Raw genomic sequence first — 21,080 nt, 5'->3', positions numbered from 1 at the left:
GCAGGGATAGCTCAGTAGGTAAAGTGGTCGCCCCATGATCGGAAGGTCGGCGGTTCGAATCCACTTAACGGCTACCCTGAGGTACCCCTGAGCAAGGTACCGTCCCTACACACTGCTCCCCGGGCGCCTGCTTAGTGGGCTGCCCACTGCTTCACTGAGTGAATGGGTCAAATGCAGAGAAAAACAAGTAATTTCCCCATGGGGATCAATAAAGTATCCATTATTATTATTATTAAACGTGCAGCTAAATTTCTTTACACTGACTGAAAGGAGAGTTTCACTCATCTGACAAACGTGATTATTCGTAATGATGATTTATTAGCGGGTTTAGCAGAGTTTCAGCTAATATTATTACCATTTTGTAAATATTTGTGTGATAATGGTCTATGTACTCGTCTGTTTTGTTGTTTGTCTCTCTCTCCAGTGAGCTGGACTACCACGATGCTGCTACAGTCAACACCCGCTGCCAGGGTATCTGTGACCAGTGGGACAATCTGGGCACTCTCACCCAGAAGAGGAGGGATTCACTGGAGGTAAAACTAAACAGCAATCAGCTGCTTATGTAAACAACTCACTGAACACGTTACAGTTTTTTGTCTGGAAAGACAGCTGGGATCGTCTCCAGCCTTCCTGAGACTGAGCTGGATGAGTGGAAATGAGTGCATGAATGATGAGGGAGGCGATGGGGAGGATGCGGGATGCACAACAGGTGGTGCAAAACTGCTGATTGCAGTTATTGTACACAGCAGGGGCTAGCAGCTGATTGGCTGGGAGGGTGTGGTCAGGCTTAGACGATTGGATAATAAGAGTGACACTAAAAAAAATTACATAAATGATTTTGAGAGTGTGGGAAACTAAAAATAAAATAACATGTTTTACACAGAGATAAAATTTTGATTAGTGTAATATGAATCTGAGTTTTGGTGATTAGAGGCCAACACTCAGAGCAGGCGGCAGTGGAGGAAAGTCATTTCAGCTTCAGTTGTAGTGCACAGGTCCAGAGATCTGAGTACACTTTTATATGGTTCGAATATTATAAATAGAAACTCAACAATACGCTGCGAGCAAGCAAGAAAACACCTCCAGCTGAACGAGTTTCTGGGGTGGCCGTCTGCCTCAGAGAGAGCAGGGGGTCAGGAGGAGAGTGTAGGGACAAAAAGGAGAGAGTTGAGAAGCAGCAGGTAAACCGTGGGCAGCTCTCTGAGATCAGAAAGCAGCGGAAACATGGTGGGAAAGAGGACAAAGGAGCGTTTCCATGTGAACAGACTGAAAAGCAGAATACCAGTGATTACAGGAAGTGACAGAGTTACAGGAAGTAGGCAGAAAGATCTGGAAATTGTGAAGTTGTGAGGTTTTATAAGCACAGGACACCAGACAAATACAGCTAATGTGATTCAGGGCGTCTTGATTTTTATCGGCAAATTCGGCTTAATGTTTTCACGATGCTCAGCGAGGAGTGACAAAAACAACACGAAGAGTGCAAATGGCAGATTCCCTCCGTGTTTGTATGCACACGTCTGCTTCAGCATCACGAGTGTGTTTCTGTCTGTGACGGCAGCGTGTGGAGAAGCTGTGGGAGACCATTGACCAGCTGTACCTGGAGTTCGCCAAGCGTGCGGCACCCTTCAACAACTGGATGGACGGAGCCATGGAGGACCTGCAGGACATGTTCATTGTCCACAGCATTGAAGAGATCCAGGTAACCATCTGATTCAGTTTTATTTATATAGCACCAAATCACAACAACAGTCCCCTCACACTGTTTTATATTGTAAGATAGAAACCCTAGAATAATACAGAGAAAGCCCAACAATTAGACGACTCCCTGTGAGCAAGCACTTGGCAACAGTGGGAATGAAAAACTCCCTTTTAGCAGGAAGAAACCTCCAGCAGAACCAGGCTCTTTTCTTTTTCTCAGACATTTAAATCTGTACCAAAGGAAGAAGTTGTACAAAAAAACATACACTCTGTCTTTCTTTTTTCTAATACACCACCTTATATTTGTTTTCCTCCCACACAGAGTCTGATCACAGCTCACGACCAGTTCAAGGCTACTCTGCCCGAGGCCGACAAGGAGCGCATGGCCACTCTGGGCATCCACAACGAGATCCTGAAGATCGCCCAGACCTACGGCATCAAGCTGTCCGGGATCAACCCGTACACCAACCTCTCCTCCCAGGACATCAGCACTAAGTGGGACACTGTGAGTCAAGTCAAACGGACCCCACAAACACAGCGTTTGTAGAAGGAGCAAATTAATTATTATATCGCAGACACAATGAGGAGCCTGGCTGCTCTTTAATCTGCTTTCAGCAAGTTAGCATTATGTAGCAGCAAATGTCAACCTGGCTCTCTCTCTCTCTCTGTGTGTACACTCCATTTGGTCATCCAGCTAATATTAGCACAGTGCAAAGATAGCGACAGGTCAGGAATAGTACAGTACATGTGGGTTAGAGTGACACTCAGCACTGCTGGCTGTGAGGCTCTCAGGGGAAATAGTGCAGCCATAGTGCGACACACATCAGACCATCTGTGCTCAAGAAACAAATTTTTTTTTCTTTCTATCTGGGCAATCATGAAGTTACAATCTGGAGTGAAAAACTATGTATACAGACTTGGAAAAAGTGACAGCAACATTCAGTTAATTTAAAGATGCAGTGATGCAAGCGTAGAAATGGAAGAGGTGACAACATGTTTAAGTAAACTGTAATAATGTAAGTTACACACAGTCACCAGATATAAACTATGTGTGCAGGTGAAGCACCTCGTGCCCCTCAGAGACCAAATGCTCCAGGAGGAGGTGGCCAGGCAGCAGGCCAATGAGAGACTGAGGCGCCAGTTCGCCGCTCAGGCCAACATCATCGGACCCTGGATTCAAACCAAGATGGAGGTACGAGATGGGGGTGCTTGGGTAACCAGTGCTGTGTGTAAATCTGCACGGTCGGATCAACGTGATCTGTGGGAACAGTAACGCTCAGCTGTTGCTACAAAATAATGCAGTAAAATATGTGAAAGTATGGTGAGTGCCGCATTTCCTCATTGATTCCTGTCTCTGCAGGAGATCAGCCACGTGTCTGTGGACATCGCCGGCTCCCTGGAGGAACAGATGAACAGCCTGAAGCAGTACGAGCAGAACATCATCAACTACAAATCCAACATCGACAAACTGGAGGGAGACCACCAGCTCATCCAGGAGTCCCTCATCTTCGACAACAAGCACACCAACTACACCATGGAGGTGTGCATGCAGACCGCAGCGCGATCTGCAGATGGGCTTAGCTCTCACTCCTCTCTACTCAAAGTGTACGCTACCTCTGTTTTAATTTCCTCCCATTCCCTCTCCACTGCAGCACATCCGTGTGGGCTGGGAGCAGCTGCTCACCACTATCGCCAGAACCATCAACGAGGTGGAGAACCAGATCCTGACCCGCGACGCCAAGGGCATCAGCCAGGAGCAGCTCAACGAGTTCAGGGCCTCCTTCAACCACTTCGACAGGGTGAGGCGACACCGTAGGTCGAGGAGAAGAGAGCGGTGCTTCGTATAGTTTTCAAACTTTTCCTTTGGCATTTCCTATTTAAGAGGCTGAAAAAGTTTCGAAACGTCGCTTAAGTTCATGCTCATTGATGTTTTAGCATCACTAATGAGTGAATTCATTAATTACTACGACTCTTTGGCACAGTAATGAAAGCGATACTTTGTGCTGTTCCTTTGCAGAAGAGAAACGGCATGATGGACCCAGACGACTTCCGTGCCTGTCTCATCTCCATGGGTTACGATCTGGTCAGTGGTCAGGCGCTCATAGGCTTGACTTGTACAACAACTTGAGCGTAGTTCAAATGTAAACTATAAGGATTTACTGATTCGTTTGCGCAGTAACGATTGCTGATTGTTGCTTTTGCTGACAGGGTGAGGTGGAGTTTGCACGTATCATGACCCTGGTGGACCCCAACAACACGGGCGTTGTGACCTTCCAGGCCTTCATCGACTTCATGACCCGTGAGACCGCCGAGACCGACACTGCAGAACAAGTCATGGCCTCCTTCAAGATCCTGGCTTCAGACAAGGTGAGCAGATGGATACAGCATCTTCTTACCTTATATCATCTAACTGGTCTTCTTATTTAGCCTGTACAGAGCTTCCAGTGCAGCCAGAGGACACATTGATATGGACAAAAGTACTGGGGCACATAAAAAGAGCGACACAGACAGGGAAACTCATGTAGCGAAGCTCCCGGCACACATTTTTAGTGCTGATGTTAATAAAACTTTTACAGATTTACAGTTTATTGCATTTCAGAAATGCATAATTTCCTTTCAAATTCCGATGGTTAGCCTGCATCCAAACGTGACCGGTTAGGGCAGCCATTGCCAAAGTCAAGAGTGCTACTGCACTCCTTCAAAAAACAAAAAAATTCAATGGATCTGAAATCAACACAAGAGACAGTGACGTTTATCCTTGAAATTTTTATTTAAAAAAACAACATAAAAAAAACAGACTGTTGGCTATAAATCTCTAATGCTACACAGTCATATGCTGAGTTAAATCCTAAGTATGACCCACCTACCACTGGGACACTCAGAGTAATGAGTAACATCACAGTCAACTCCTCCTGTTACCAGTTTGCATTCACCTTTTATATAAATAAATACATTCATATAAATATGTAACTGTACATACTTTCATTCGTAGCCCACACTTTAGAAATCACTGAGTTTGGGGAACTCAGACCACAAACGGATAACATAAAGGCTCTGGTATCAAACACCTTGTCACCACTGATACAGTATCTATTTACAGTGAGAGTAACGTATTAGCTGTGATCCAGGAGCGCTGTGGTTTTGTTATAAGAAAGTCAAGTTGCTGGATAGGCTGTAAGTGACCCAGGCTGGAGTCGGCTTTGTGAAGTGAAAATTTAAGCAATAAACAAGAAACCAGCTTTCGAAAGCTGAAAGAAAAACTATGAGACAGCATATTTCTTATTAATGAATATGGTTTCTAACCCAACAGGCTATATAAATAGTATAATTTGGCTTAATTATAACAAGTTCAATAAATTAAACAAAAACAAATCTGACAAATCAGGTTTTTGGTCATCGGTATGATTGTATCAGCACTGATGTGTTGATACTTTGTATGTAGGTTGATGAGACTTTTTGAAATGTTCACGTTCATAGAAAACACCTCTGGCAAGGGGAGGTGATGCTGTGGCACCTAAATGCTTATATCCCCAAATAACTCAATCCAAACTGAGGCAACTCACTCAGGTATGCAAGGAAGAAATTATACAGAAGCACTCTTTATCTCACTCCAAGCTTTTTCTTTGATTACATACGCAACCCGGATTCTCTGAGTGTCCCGATCGAAACAAAGAGCAAAATTTCCCCTTAAATCTGGGAGAAACATCGCGATTTATCTTGTACAGCTTTATTTCAACAGCAAGTCCGTAATTTAAATTCAGGTTTTCATCTTTCCAAATTCGAACTGCAGGACTGTTTGCCTGAACCTTGAGTCATCGTTCTCCGATCCTCACAGATGCACCAGTACATTTGTAACAGGAGACAATAGCTCCTCGTGAATCACACCTCGCCCCCTCTCTCTCTCCCGCAGAATTACATCACGGTGGAGGAGCTGCGCAGGGAGCTGCCTCCCGAGCAGGCGGAGTACTGCATCACCCGCATGACCAGGTACGTCGGACCGGACTGTCCCTCCGGCGCCCTGGACTACATCTCCTTCTCCAGTGCCCTCTACGGAGAGAGCGACTTATAAGCGCAGCTGCTTCTCTTCACGTCCTCCTCCTCCTCCTCACCCCTTCTTCCCAGCTTCTCTTATTTCTCCTGTCTGGAGAGAGCGATTTTAAACCCTTCCACTGTCCCTTTAAAACACGTTATTCTTTTTTTTTTCCCCCACCACCTTCTCAAATCTTAACTTTATTCCCCTCTTCCTAACTCCGCCCATCCCTCTTTTTAAAACACAGGAACACTGCTCAGAGGGGAAGAGCAGAAGACTTTGCTCAGACCTCACAAACTCTGTTCAGGCTGCTCAGCTCCTCTCTCGTTTAAAAGAAAAGAAGAAGAAAAAACAGGTGTACCAGTTATTGCACTGAACTTATGTAAGCAGCATACATAATGACATACCTGCCTTCACAAGGCTTTAAAGAGAAGGAGGCAACGAGAGAGAACGAAAGTTAGATTATTTTTGAGCAAAGCCGTGTGCTCTTCCCCTCTCCTCCTTTTTTTTTTTTTTTTTTTTTTTTTTGTAGAAGGGTGATCAAAGAAGAAAACGTGATTGGTCAGTTGGCTTGGTTGGTTGTGTATTTGTGCAGATGCATGCTATGTTGAAGTTTAGAAAAAAAAAAAACGGCCTTTTGAGTCACCGACTCGCCCTCACACGAACCCCCGCAGGAGCCCGTTCACGAGTGCAGTCAGCAGAGGAGCGAGGCCTGTCGGGTGCTACTGAAAACTCTCACCACAGCACTGTGAAACCTGAATGTTAGCAAAGATGCGATTTAACCTGGAGATCTTAAAGCCTTAAGAAACTCAGGAACACACGGAGGACGAATGGGAGCGCCGAGTATTAAAAGACACAGGTGGGGGGAACGGGAGGAGAGCGCCGTGGCTGGGCGGTGACTCGGGAACGGATACAGAAAGATGAGCTGTTATGGCCAGAGAGAGCGACCTCTCCCACACGCCTCTCTTATTAAACTCCTTTTTTTAGCCTTTTTTTGGGCTAATTGTAAAATTACGAGGAGAAGGGGGACAGAGACAGAGAGAGGTGTCAGACAGGGCATCAGGAAAGTTGTGGATGAAACGGGAAGAATCAAAACTGTACGTGGAACCATAGCAGGCGTACTCACAACACAGGGTTTAGGGTAGCATTTGAAGAGAAGAGGTCAGCCACGACGATCGCTGTGTTAGGCTCCTCCCTGTGCATGATCTCGATATCTTAACTCATCTGTGCTCCATTTTCCTCCTCCTCCCCCTCATCCCTAACTCATGCTGTCTCATCACTGATGCCACTCTTTCAGTCATATGTTAAAAACCTCAACTTGAAAATAAAAAAGGAAAATTATATTATTAAAACCACACGTGTTTGTGTCTTTATTACTTTTCTCCCGTTTGATCCGCGGCCTCACTGCTGAATGTTTTTGGTTTTTTTTAAATGTAGCTGCACAGTCTGATAAAGTGTCCGACCCTTAACCTCTGTGCTCGAGGTCACATGTCCAATTCTTTGTTGGGGTCACAGCAGAGGCGGGAGGGGAAGTCCAGCCCCATCTCTGCAGCGTAGAAGCGCCATCGGTCCTCGTCGCCTCGATGCGTCAGGTACCTGCAGCCCATCCTGAGCTCGAACTCCCGGAGGTCGCACCACAGCTGGAAGTTCTGCAGTAGCGAGAGGAGAGCGTGCATGACTCATACACATCTATACATCAGGACTATTAGAAACCTGATCAGGAGCATCTGAGCATCCTGGTCAACACCTATGAACGCAGTAACACTAGATCGAGTTAATTCTGTTGTTTCACACTACAAAATTAAACGATTCTCAATGATAGCGTTTGTAAAGTGTCCGACCTGCAGCCAGCTGTGTCCCAGCGCTTTGCCCACGGTGAACCGCCGTCTCACCGACACCTGCAGCAGGTTATTGATGAGGCTCACAGCTGGGGAGGAAATGAGACGGAGAAGGATTTTCAAAAAGAGGATTTGCTCACTGGAGCCACCCAGTGGAGAACCAGGAGAATAACAGGACTCAAGCATGACACTATAAACTGTATGTGTGGGCAGACATGGATCAAACTAAAGAAAATATATTTAAATGTTTAAAACGACGCAAAACTGTGGGCTGACATGGATCAAACTAAAGAAAATATATTTAAATGTTTAAAACGACGCAAAACTGTGGGCTGACATGGCAACTTTCCGACGTGGAGTTTGTAGTGTGTGAAACCTTTAACAGGGAAAGCATAATAAACTCTCATCATCACTATGTTGAGAAACTGTAAACCCAGCTCACAAAGAAGTTTTAAAACTAAAGAAAAACACCGTTCATACCCTCCAGTGAGATGGGGGCCCAGGTTTGGCGCGGGTACATGAAGGTGGCGTTGGTGATCTGCTGCCGGATGTCCTCATCTTCATTAAAGGGAAACGTGCCGCTCAGGCTGACGTACATGATGACGCCGACAGACCACATGTCCAGAGAGCGGTTGTAGCCGTTGCTGCTGATCACCTCGGGTGCCAGGTAGGCCGGAGTCCCCACGACGGAGCGCCGGAAAGACTTCTCCCCTATGATCCGGGCGAAGCCGAAGTCGCACAGCTTCACCTGCGGCACAGAGGCAGAGCTGATTAAATAAGATGCCGTGTGCTGTATCGGGAACTAAAGTGCAAAATCCCACCAGAGGTAAGGGGTCTGAAGTGGCCAGCAGTACGTTCTCAGGTTTCAGGTCACAGTGAGCGATGTGCTTCAAGTGCAGGTACCGCAGAGCCTCCAGAATCTGAAGCACATGTTTGAGAATTTCACATTTAATTTTGGGATAAACAGAAACATTAAAGGTCCCTGCATCTTTGTTAAAACAAGAAGAAAAAAAACAAGGACATCCTCTAGACACCCCTGGAGTGTTTCTCAGATCGGGATCTCGTACCTGCATGACGAGGAAGCGAGTGATGCGTTCAGGGAGTCGACCTTTCTCGCTGGACAGAATCATCTCCAGCATGTCTCCGTGCAGCTTCTCCATTACAACAAACACGTGCTCGACAGTTTCGAACATGCCCTCCAACAGAACCACGCCGGGGTGCGACAGATTCTGGAAAACACGCACGTCAGTAAATCACCTGATCGTGACTATAACACTAAAAATCAACCGAAAATCTGCAACACTTCAATCAAATGTGTTGAGTTAATGAGGAAGCAGTGAGGAAGGAATCGGGAACAATGTGACAGTTATTTGTACTTGTGCTAATAACTCACTAATAACTGATGATTATTTACTAATCATGTCCACAACCATCTGTTCATCAATAAACATTCACCAGACACTTTATTAGGCAGGTTGGACCTCCTTTTTCCTCCACAGCAAGATTTTGGTCCACACTGTCATGACAGCATCACACGGTTACTGCAGATTTAGCCTCAGGCCTGTTCTTAGCTGACAGGAGTGCACCTGGCGAGTGGCTCTTTGAGTTACTGTTGCTTTCCTTTCAGCTCAAAGCAGTCGGCCCACTCTCCTCTGACATCAGGAGCCTGTTTTTACCAGAAGACTCTGGATATTTGTCTCATTTTCAGGCCATTCCCTGTAAACTAGTGATGGTTGTGTGGGAAAATCCCAGCAGATCAAAAAATCTGAGATTAAAGTCAGAATTCTGAATTTTGATGAAAAAGTCAGAATTCTGAGTTTAATCTCAGATTTTTTTTCCAGTGGCCCTAATCCTCTTCCGTAGTTAATCCATCAGGATTTAAACCAGATTAAGTAACTGTCACTAATATATCCAAGCTAGTTCTTCTACAGTGATGTAATGGATCAGGAGTTATTAAAGCAATGATGAATGGCTCTTTAACCCCTTAATGCCTAATATATCGTTTTTGATGCATGAGGTTTTGAGGCATTTACATCATCAGTGTGATTTTATTTTCCCCTCAAAAACCAAAATAAAGAGCACAACACATTTTTAAGCAATACATTTTGAAAAAATAAACTAAAATGCCAAATGTGGCCAATATGATACCAATTAAAACTCATATATGCAAATTAATATTTAATTCATTCTAAATAAATTGGCAAAAACTTTGAAAAAAATGTGAATTTTCTGACAATTATGTCACAGATTATCGTTTTAAAGGTTAACCATCAGGTTGTTCCTGGTTTGTTCCTCACGTGTTTTCAGTAACTTGTTACATTTTTTGTGTCATTTCTTGTAAAGTGTATAAAAACCGCATTAAAACCTGTAAGATGGCCACTTCGTTTCTCAGCTGCGTCTCCTGTTTGGTGGGGAAACGCGTCTTGTCGATGACCTTGATGGCAACTGTTCGACCCGACTTCCTGTGAGTTCCTGAAGAAGAAAAAGAAAAGAGACGTGATAATGAAGCAAAGGAGCATTTGTAGCTTAGCAATAACAGAAAGACATTTGATGAAAAAGTTTGTTTTGAGCAACATTTCAGCCTCTGAAGTCTCTGATTTCTTTGGTGTCTTTTGAAACTGTTTCTTCTGTACTGTGTATTTTCAGATCACTGCATAAAGACAGTCACAGTCATAGAAAACAGGATTTTCTTGTACTCCACGTGTTCAGTTCTCTGGACATAACAACATAATGAGAATCAGCTGACCTCCGTACACCACGCCAAACTGTCCCGACCCCAGCACCTCGTCTGTACAGATCTGATACACCGAGCTGATGTCCTGAAACACACACAAACACACTTCGACACTCTGTAACACTCCTCTAACGTGTGCACGATAAACTCGCTCAAATCTTACCGCATTGCGTCTGTATCGGTATTGATCTGTAATCAGAGAGAGGAAGTCTTGTTAACTGAATGTTGCGGGTCCATATCCATCACTGTTACCATATTCAGAGTAAGATCTGATATTAATATCTGATGTTTTCTGACTCACCCTGGATCTCATCTTTGTGTCCTCTGCTGCTCTCCACCGGCATCATAGCCTGCCGGATGGCGCTCTCCCAGGCTGCCCCCTCCTCGCCGGCTATCACGCAGTACACCAGCGACACAGTCACCAGCTCGAACGAGTGAGTGCTGCCGTCTGATGGTGGCACGGAGAGCTGGGTGGGGCCTCGGACCCCGAGCACCTCGGACAGAGAGATCTCCTGCAGAGGAGGTTTAAAGCTATTATCCATGGCCTGCTCCTACATAATGTTTCTATAATCAAAGTAACATCTGTCAGGCTATCATTGTCTGATTTTCACTGCACTACAAACTTCTTAAAGTACGTTTAAAACGAAGGAGAAATGAACATACACAAAATACAATACTGTCCTCTTTAAAGTAAACACTGCTCAGAGCGCGAGCTGCCTCGGTGGATGTTTGCACTGTTTACACAGTGACACAGTGGGAGGAACAACACTGGCACACTGCAGGAACATTTCTGCATACATGTTAATGACAGAGGCCTTTGATACGAGTGGGAGTGAGCGTGCAGCACACAGGATGCTGCTTTGTCTGTTTCCGTCTTATATCATGCAACTATCATACCTTGTAGAACTTCGTGGTGTTTTCATTCTGGTACAGAGTCATGCTCTTCCAGTCCAAGATCCAGTAATGGCGTTTCCTCTGAGTAAAGACACGACCGAGTTAAAAGCCGATGAAAATGTGATTCTGCTTTACAAATATCATAACCTGAGCAAAACATTTTGCTTTTTTGAAGGCTTCCAGATCTGAAAGAGTGTGTTCCTCACCAATGTGTCTGTGTTGGTGTGGTGGACCAGCCACCCCTCTCTCAGGACTCCTCCGCCTCTCCTCTTAGTGTGATGCACCGACTGGACGAGCCTCATCAGGGGGATGTTGCTGCTGAAACAAGGACTGGCGGGCGGAAAAAGAGAGGGAGGACAAAATAAAGGTCCGTTTGGAGATTGTGAATTAAACAGAAGTCGCCTCTAGGTGGCAGCGTGTGCCACAAACAAAAGCGAGAAAACCCAGATATAAACGACAGGGACGATAAACGTCTGTTTTATAATACGTGAATTTGGGCGACGTGTGATTCAGACGCCTGACATCGTTCGGACGCTGTCTGCACCAGCAGACAGCTTTTAGCTGGGATTAGATCATCAGAAAAACTTAGTGCCCCTCTGACCTCATCGGCTCTCGCAGCTGCTCGACTTCCCCGGTCTCTGCCTGTGAGTCATCATCGGTGAACATGTCATCGTCGCAGATCTCTGTGGTGCTGGTGATCACTGACTCATTGTCCTCCAAGTCTGGTTGGCAGCTGTTATCAGCTGCTGGGCTCTCTGGAAATGTGACATCAGCAACTAATGAACAGCTACATTTAATTCTATTTATATTATTTACACGATTAGGGCCATAAAATACCAACAAATAATGAGGTAAAAATAGCAAACAAATAAGTTCAAGATGAACCGAACAAAAGAAAATGTCTGATTTTTCTCAATAAATGATTTAAAATGCACCTGAAATACTGCTGATCAGTTACCTGTCTTTGTTTTCTCTTTTTTACATATTCTCTGGTGAAATCATTTCATCTCATTTCTCATCGGGCTCAGTTTACCTGACTCATCATGCAGCTAATCATCACCGCTACTCGGAGGAATGTGACATTTCTGAGATGCTAATTTAGAGTGAGGCCTGAATCTATCAAATGTTCCTGGGAAACAGGGTGAATCAGCTTCGACTCATGCTGACAGCATCAGAGTCAGGCCCCTTTTCAAAGAGCCATGGTCTAACACAGCCACAAGCCCAGAATATGAAATGAAAACCAGACCTCAGACCTCCAGGGACCGTCACTCACCTTCCCCGTTCATGCCGTTCCTCTCTCCGGGACAGTCTCTGGGGACTAAAGGCTCACAGCGCCGATGGCAGTTAAACTTGCAGTCTGGAAAAACCATGGAGGAGACGTGGGAGGTTTAAAAAGGCTGACAGAAAAAGGAAGAGTGCTGGAGTCTGGAAAGATACAAACTCATGAGTCAGAATATTGCGGTCAGCTTTTTTCGTGATGAAAATGAATGTCGTCTGAGATTCGAGACGTCTGAGACACATCCAGGCATTTAGGTAAAATTAGATTCAACCCAATCTGCTTACGTAAGTACGTGGGATACACAAGCTCCTTGACAAAACAAGTGTTTGCTGTGTAATCGTGAGCCTCCAAGTCAAGCATTACTAATCAAAGTCAAAGCTTTGCAGGAACAGAGCACCAAAAATGGCCACAAGATCTGAACGCATAACATTATCAGGTTTGTAAAGAAGGAGGCCTGTCACCCACTCTTTCACAGGAGTGGGTGACAATAAGATTCAAAGGTGACCTGTTGTGCTATCTATACCTTTAGACCACATGTGTCGAGATCCAGGCCAGCGGGCCACATTGGGACCTCTGCTAAGATGCAGAGGCAAACTGAAAATTAACAAAAGAACAAATAACCCACGGCACAGGATGTTCCTTTGAGCCAGACTTCGAGGTGACGCAGCTGTAAAGTTTTGCACTCATGTGCAGCCAGTTTGACAGCAGAAGCCTGGTAGGAGGGTACAGGCAAACTGCAAGATCAAAGATTTTCTCCTCTTAAATTAAGTATCCTACAAAACTACAGAGTTGCCACGTTCAGTTCAGTTTTATTTATAAGCACCAAATCACAACAACTCAAGATGCTCTGTATTGTAAGGTAAAGACCCACAATAACAGAGAGAAAGCCCCAACGATCAGACAACCTCCTCAAGGTAAGTACTTGGTGACAGTGGGAAGGAAAAACTCCCGTTTAACAGGAAGAAACCTCCAGCAGAACCAGGCTCGGCGAGGGGCGGCCATGTGCCGCAACTAACTGGGCGTGAGGGAAGGAAGACAGACAAAGACGCTGAGGAAGAGAGCCAGAGATTAATAATAACTTATGATTAAATGCAGAGAGGTGTGTAAACACACAGTGAGTGAAGTGCATCATGGGATTCCCCAGCAGCTAACACCTACTGCAGCATAACTAAGGGAAGATTCAGGGTCACGTGATCCAGCTCTAACTATATGCTTTATCAAAAAGTTTTAAGCCTGGAAGCAATAAATGTATGAACTCGTTTTTCAGCCTCACTCTGAGACAGGATGTTTCTAATTTAAGCGATATTACACAAACCTGTTTTTCAGACCTGTCAAACAGCTATAATAATAGAAACAGGTATTACATTTAAATCCAAGAGTGAGTTTTGCTTTTGTTAAACGCCTCGTGCTGTTAAACAGGTTGTGGTGAGACGGCTGTGTGGCAGCTCACTTGTACAAGTGTAAATTATGCAGGACTAAACTTTGTAGAGACTAATAAACTTTCTGTGCACTTGTAGAGAATTTCCTGTGAGCCAAATTGTGAGGGAAATACATTTTACAGGAAATCTGATGTGATTCTCATTTCCCATTGACTAAATGGACTAAGTTCACCAACCCTGACGTAGATTGGGTTTGTTATGGGGGTTTTTTCAGCGACGTCAACCCTTTCTTAACACTTGTGCTGTCTTGTGCTAATTTCCTTCTACCAAACGAAACGTGCAGCTGGCTAAAATAAGAGCTCAGCTGAGGTGTAAACCATTAATATTTACATCCTGTCATGGCGTCACAGCAAGAGAGTCTCACTGCAGTAGATGCATGCCATCTACTTTCTGATACAGCTGGCTGACAGCACAATTAGAAAAAGACTGACGGAGTATGGCTTGTTTGGAGACAAAGCCTCTTCTCTCTAATTAGAACATTGGAGCACAGATGATGTTTGGAAAGTTCCATCTGAACAAACCACCAGACCTCTGGAACAACGTCCTTTGCACTGACGAGATGCACAAAACCACGTTGAGAGGAAACCAAACACGTCGCAGTCACTGAGTCGACCATTAACACCAGAGTATACCGAAGTATTGTAGAGGCAAATATGATGGAACAGTGGCGCGGCTGCCCCTCTGTTGGTCTTCCATGGTCTCTTGTGTTCTGGGGTCCTCTGGATGTCTGGAGTTTTGATCTTCACACCCTGGAGGACGGGGCTGTGGCCCCCCCACACTCCCTAGCAGATCATTACATGGAGAAACCTTTGGAATGCAAGCATGCTGATCCACACAGGTATGCACACATGGGTATTCACAGACGCGGACTAAAGCTTTCTTGGCTGCTGCCTCAAAGCACACTGTGCGCTGTCTATCTTGCGTGCTGCACAATATCGTTTATTACTTAGTAAATACTGATATCTATGACTAGCTAGTTTATTGTGATGGTGCTTTGTTTTCTCTATTATTATGTTGCTCTTTGTTGTTTGCTGTCTCCTCTGTTTGTTTGTTTGTTTGTTTTTTCTCCATACAGGTGACCCAGGAGTTTTTTTTTTTTTTTTTGTCTCTCTTCCCCCCCCTTCTCACCGTCTCTTCTCCCCTTGGGTTTTCTTTCTTTCTCTCCCCCTCTCTCTCTCATTCATTCCCCCTGTCCTATTTATTAAAAAAAAAAAAAAAAAAAAAAAAAAAAAAAAAAAAATGACAAAGGATGAACTGAAGCTCTGCCATCACGTAATGTCGCATACTGCTGTTTCTGATGTCATTTAAAAAAAAAAAGAGGCAAATATGATGCCGTCTGTCTGACAGATAAAGCTTAGACAAAGTTGAATCATATAACAGGACAATGATCACAAGCACAGCAGCAAATCTACAGATCTGTGCATAAACGAATCGCTGCAAACCTCAGTGAACTGAAACAACGCTGCAAAAAAAAGTCAGACGCAATTTCTCCCATAAAAATGTGAGAAACTGATAAAGTCACACAGGACATGAATAATTCAAGTTATTGCTGCTAAAGGAGGTTGAACAAGTTACTGAAACATGGGATGTGCTTAGTTTTTCTCCTCCTTCTCACCTGAGCACTGCAGCCCCTGCCTGAAGAGGCCTTTGAGCAGCCGGTGGCAGTACTGGCAGACGGTGGGTTTGGTGTAGCTGTGGATGTGGAAGGTGTGAGGGACCTGAGCCCTGCTCCAGTCGCTGTACCCGACTCCCAGCCACACCGGAGCCTCGGCCCAGGATGGAGGCCTGGACGCGGGCTTGGACTTGCTGATCTGGAGAAAGATGCAAAGTGAAAGATATCAACTTAGAATAACTGAAAGAAATCTATTGTGTGAATATGTGATTCGATTATACCAGTAAAGGTTACAGCTGTGTTGGAGAAACAAACAAATCCAGGGTTGCAAAAACACTTATCTGCTTTACAATCACAGCAGTTCCTCACCTCTTCTAGACTCCCGCCTGCCTGATTGGACAGCGAGTGTGTGCGAGGTCGCCGGGGTGGAAACAGGGAAAAGCTGGTGCTAACCTGACGCCGTGCTCGGCTACAGTTACTGGGCAACTGCAAAGCACAGCGTTTATGAAAGTCTAATCCACAACCTGTAAAGAGATAAAAGTAAAAACAAAAAACTTTAACAACACTCAAGTATCAGTGAAGAGACGATACCACCACATGATGAAGTGTGAAAGCGCCTTTACCGTCACATTTTAAACCCTGCCGAACGAGGCCCCACAGCATCTCTCCACAGTGGTGACAGAAAGTGGGGGTCCGGTACGACTGCACCGCCAAGGAGTGTGGACGCATCGTCACCTGTGTCACGGAGGCTGATCCTGAATCACAGAGAGGACTCGTTACACCAACAGACATCCACACTCCATGCATTTACTGCTAAGACTCCGCTATAGTAGCTTTGCATGATTCACAGCTCAAAATAATCCTCATTTGTCTTATACTGGTCCTTGGTGCAGGCGCTCGACTCGTCTGAAACAAGCAGTTTTAACTTCGTCCGCCCGCCCACTGCCCCCCGTGAAAATAGGTTTGGAACAGTAGGAGAGTTGGACTCATTTAAAACTGACCATTTAAAACCACCTACTGGTGGTGGTCAGAGGGCCCGGTGGCGCCAGTGTTCGGCAGCCTCGCCTCTGTCAGTGCACCGCAGAGTGGCTGTGGCTACAATGTAGCTTGCCATCACCAGTGTGTGAATGGGTGGATGACTGAATGTAGTGTAAAGCGCTTTGGGGTCCTTAGGGACTAGTAAAGCGCTATACAAATACAGGCCATTTACCATTCAAGAGCTTCTCTCCAAACCCCTGGACAGAAACAGCATTTTACATGCATGAATAAACTATATGTCACCCAAACAAATGAGGTACACGTAGTACCACCAAATCTCACCAAGTGTCCACCTGCCTCTGTAAACCTCAAACACTAACCTGAAACGATGACCTCAATGAGGTCGCCATCCTGCAGCTCGTCGGAGTCGGTCAGCCGCTGCAGCAACTGCTCGGAGGCGGCTTGATGTCTGAACAGCAGAATCTTCTCCCCGACACCCACCACACTGCAGTCTGGAGCCTAAACACGCGAAGGAACAAAAACCGCAGTCTCAGGTTGAGTCACTATTGAAGCAACAAGATCAATTTAAACCCCCAGAAGGGCTCCGGTAATGTGACGATTTGCTTTCTGAGTAAATGAAACAAGTTATTAAGCAATATGGGGGAAAAAAGAGTAAGTTTTTCCACAAATGGAGTAATTTAAATATTTGAAATCAGAACAAGTGTGGTTTGGGAAACTGGACACAGCAAAGAAAGCCACCTGCAGCCTGTCAGTCGTGATTTTCCATTTTCACGTCTGCACGGCGGTAAAGAACAAAACCACATTAAGATGAGCATGCAGACTGAAGACAGCTCTGAAGGGAAACCTGAGTGATGCACCACAGGTAGAGAGTGACTCCACCACGTTCAGCGTTATAGAAATAAATAATCTGTGTGCATCTGTCGCCAAAGTACGACTGAGGAAGAGAGATAAGAAGGCTGCGAAGTAGCTCAAGCTTTGCTTTTCTATCTGAATCATCATTTAGGGATGATAAGAACAGCAGATTCAAAGATGTGACACTGCAGGTCAATTCATTATTTAAACATGTTCAACTGCTCTATCTAATCAGCCAATCATACTGCAGCTCAGTGAATTTCAGCACGTGGCGGTCAAGACGACCGGGTGAAGTTAAAATTGAGCCACAAATGAGGAAAAAACGTGATTTAAGTAACTTTAACGTGGCATGGCTGTTGGTTTCAGACAGGTTAGTCTGAGTATTTCAGAAACTGCTGATCAGCTGGGATTTTTCCACACAACCATGTCTAACCAGTTCTCTGGGCCGAACTGTTTCATATTGACAAGAAGGCAAATAAACACTCGTTACAACCAACGTATGCAGAAGAGCGTACACATCAAACCTTGAATCAGATGGGCTACAGCAGAAGAACACCGCACAGGAAGCCACTCCTAGCTAAGAACAGGAAACCGACGTGACAGTTCACACAGGCCTCACTAAAACTGGACAACAGAAGATCAGAAAAATGTTGTCTGGTCTGACGAGTCTCGATTGGAACATTTTGATGGTAGGGTCTGAATTCATCGATGGCTCTAGCTGCTGAAGGTGGCGTGATGGTGTTGGGGATAGAACAGCTGAGCATCAAACTCCACAGCCTGCTTGAGCGTTGGTGCCGACCATGTCCATTCCTAACAGCAGTACTCATTCAGGTGATGCAAAGCATTGCGTTATTAAGGCGAACATTTACACCAATAGAACAAACCTAATGTGTCCATTACTTCCCCCCTGCCTCAAAGTGCATAAGTGGAATTGTGCTTTATGTGACCCTAAAGGTAAAGCAAATACCTGCTAGGTTTCAGTGTTGGAGATGCGGGTGTTCACCCATCATTGACACAGTGACTATAATGAATGTAAAACGTGCACAAGTGACACACACACACACACGATGAGCTGACCTACTGCCTGGAAACTCAAGACGAAAACTGTAAAGGTGGGCTGCGTGCGTGCGTGTTTGTGCGCGTCTCAGTCAGAGGGGAGAAGCTGTGGTTGGAAAGTTTTGTGCGCTCGTGTCGACCACAGTCCCTGTAACCGAGGAAGTGCAAAGACCAGCCCAGTGACAGTGAGATGAAGCCCCTGCAACACCTGCAATTCACAACTTTCCTTATTTAACCTCAACTACAGTTTTACTCCACCGTCTGTGCGCTGGCACTTGGGTATAGATTTTACTGTATAAACAAGTATAGAGTACCCGTTAATTCTAAATACATCTCTGGTGGGTGGAGAAAATCTGTTAAATGGCGAGTTTATATCTTCTATTTTTTAAAACTTGTCATTTAGTTTTCCGGAACAAATTGTATTCACAAACACCCTCAAAAATCTAAAGGTGGTTGGGTGACACCCACTTCACAATACTAAATGTTGGTGAAATTACACCACCATACAGAGTGCTGCATACACAACAGCACAAAACCACCAAACTCTGCAGACAAAAACCACACTCCATGCACAAACCTACATTACCTTCCTTCATAAATAAGTTGACCTTTCATAGTCCACTTCCTGACAGTTCTGAGAGGCCTGAGAGATTTGAAACATCATCACAATATTTTCCAAGTGGGACTGTGTTATGGGTCAGGGCGCGTTGTGACAGCTCAGCACTTCATTCTAATTAATATCTTTTTTCATCACCTTCTCGCTTCTGACTCTTTGCACGCAGTTTGTTCCTACAGCTGTGGCATCTGAGCAAACCACATGTCAGTCAGTTTTGACCAGTATCGAATGGCAGTTAAAAAAAACAAAAACTCCAAAACAAAAGAAAAAAAGAAAACAGAACAAAGCTAGACGTAATCTGCACGGCTACCAGCTAAAAATGAGGTCGACTCAGAAAAAGCTGCTCTCTTTAAAGTGCTTTAAACCCCAACTGCAGCTGAAGACGATAACACTTCTCTAGAATTGGTCCAACTACCAAAAAATGCCGCAACAGAATACCCACAATGCATTTCAAAAGGCTCTTTCATGAGTATCTCTCGTGCCTCCTAAATAGTGACGGCTTTCAGATTCGCACATCTGCAGGTTGTTATGCACTTTCGCTTTTTGTTTTTGTACAACTCTATGAAGTTATTATTGTCCAGCTCCATATATTTAATATTGTTGGACTCTGTGTTACAGTAGCTTTGCATATAATGGCCCTCACTTCATCCTTAGCACCTCTCCCGACTTTCTGTTTAAGCAAACTGTCTTCTCATTGGCTGCCCCTCATAAACACGTTTGAATTTCTGGGAGGTGGCACATGTTTGCTCGCTGTTACAGTTGTGTGGTTGAGAAGACCCCTCTCTTTGATATCGGCTCATCTGACAACACTACTGTGAGTGTGTGTGTGTGTGTGTCTGTAAGAATAAAACATAGATAAACATCCATTTTAAAACTGGTGAATGGCCTCTTTAACGCTCGTGACTGATGATGAACTCTTCATGATCAGATGTATAGTCAAAGGAGCTTGCAAAGAAAAGCGTCTGGACTTCTTTAAGTTGCTTGAAGACGTTTCACCTCTCATCCGAGAAGCTTCTTCAGTTCTAAGGTCAAATGGTGGAGGGTCCCAGATATAAACCTAGTGGGAGTTTCCCCCCACAGAGGGACAAAAGGACCCCCTGATGATCCTCTAATCGCCTGAGCCAAGGTGTGAAACTGGGTGTGGGTCCCAATCAGCCAGAGTTTCATCCGAAACTCTGGCTGATTGGCTACGATGACCTGGATGACTGAGAACCTTCACAGACGATCAGATGTATAATACCGCCCCACCTCCTCGTGTCTTAGTGCTTTCGAGCCGGGAAACAACGCCACCCCGTGCGGTTACCTTGCGCTCTATGACCTCAGCAGCCAACCTCCGGGCATGACGGTAGCTCAGGTTGCTCGCAGGGACTCGAACCACCTCCCTGAACAGACCCAGCTGGAACTGGACCAGAACCGGTGCTGTGAGACTACTGGGACTCGAGGGAGTCAGTGTAGACATGGAGAGAGAGCCTGCAGGAGGAAAAGTGGATCAAGTTAATGTGGGGTTGAAGGTGTGACCTGAGAGAAAGCTGAAGAGGTTCAACGTGAAACTCCAAAACAAAGCACTACGCAGGCCCCTGGAAATCTACTCCATCTTAACCTTATAGCTCTTGTTTGAAATAGTTCCTGTTTAACGTTCAGGTGTCTAAAACTGAACACCCCAATTTCTCAATAAGAGATCTTTATCTCACCATCGCCCGAAATAGAAGGATATTTCAAGCAGCGAATGCTCTCTTCGACTAAAAAGACTTCTGTTGTAAAAGCTTTGATATAATAGGACATAACTTACTACACAATACTTTGATCAGGATAAACAAAGAGTTATTTTTAAATCAGATCAAGAACAAACTAAAAAGCACCAACCTTACGGTCTAATCTTGGTCTGGTCTTTGTCTTCGACGATCGAAGGACTGCGTCTCAACAGCACAACAGCTGATCAATCTATCATGGTGCTGCCGAGGCTCATCATGAGCTGCTGGTTGGTCTGGTTTCCTTTTTGTGGGGCTCGGCTGTCTGAGAAACAGGAAGTAACA

General features: G+C 44.9%; 2 protein-coding genes across 3 annotated transcripts in view; one reads left to right on the top strand and one right to left on the bottom strand.

The window, feature by feature from the left end:
• The window catches only part of actn3b (actinin alpha 3b), a 36,943-nt gene extending 29,863 nt beyond the window's left edge, over nucleotides 1–7,080 (top strand). Inside the window, exons 13-21 of the mRNA XM_004570668.4 lie at nucleotides 425–533; nucleotides 1,559–1,699; nucleotides 2,021–2,203; nucleotides 2,756–2,890; nucleotides 3,059–3,238; nucleotides 3,351–3,497; nucleotides 3,716–3,781; nucleotides 3,907–4,065; nucleotides 5,609–7,080. Of these exons, the coding sequence (XP_004570725.1) occupies nucleotides 425–533; nucleotides 1,559–1,699; nucleotides 2,021–2,203; nucleotides 2,756–2,890; nucleotides 3,059–3,238; nucleotides 3,351–3,497; nucleotides 3,716–3,781; nucleotides 3,907–4,065; nucleotides 5,609–5,767 (1,279 nt within the window). The 3' untranslated portion in view covers nucleotides 5,768–7,080. The remainder of the gene's footprint in view (nucleotides 1–424; nucleotides 534–1,558; nucleotides 1,700–2,020; nucleotides 2,204–2,755; nucleotides 2,891–3,058; nucleotides 3,239–3,350; nucleotides 3,498–3,715; nucleotides 3,782–3,906; nucleotides 4,066–5,608) is intronic.
• On the bottom strand, nucleotides 5,886–21,040 carry prkd4 (protein kinase D4). 2 transcript variants are annotated; one of them, XM_014412009.3, is made up of 19 exons: nucleotides 20,911–21,040; nucleotides 20,351–20,517; nucleotides 16,883–17,021; nucleotides 16,148–16,279; nucleotides 15,894–16,048; nucleotides 15,528–15,723; nucleotides 12,468–12,551; nucleotides 11,796–11,949; nucleotides 11,401–11,524; nucleotides 11,198–11,275; nucleotides 10,602–10,812; nucleotides 10,464–10,489; nucleotides 10,313–10,385; nucleotides 9,932–10,038; nucleotides 8,634–8,795; nucleotides 8,388–8,486; nucleotides 8,047–8,314; nucleotides 7,570–7,655; nucleotides 5,886–7,377 (listed from the first exon to the last, which is right to left on the bottom strand). In XM_014412009.3, the coding sequence occupies exons 2-19, from the start codon at nucleotides 20,504–20,506 to the stop codon at nucleotides 7,213–7,215; spliced, it is 2,415 nt and encodes an 804-aa protein (XP_014267495.3). In that variant the 5' UTR covers nucleotides 20,507–20,517; nucleotides 20,911–21,040; the 3' UTR covers nucleotides 5,886–7,212. The 2 variants fall into 2 exon arrangements, with proteins under 2 accessions (XP_014267495.3, XP_014267493.3); XM_014412007.3 differs by having other exon boundaries at nucleotides 10,313–10,489.
• Nucleotides 21,041–21,080: the final 40 nt, after the last annotated feature.

This window comes from Maylandia zebra, linkage group LG3 (genome assembly GCF_041146795.1).
Source record: "Maylandia zebra isolate NMK-2024a linkage group LG3, Mzebra_GT3a, whole genome shotgun sequence".
NCBI lineage: Eukaryota > Metazoa > Chordata > Actinopteri > Cichliformes > Cichlidae > Maylandia > Maylandia zebra.
This window is presented reverse-complemented; position numbering and strand designations above follow the sequence as displayed.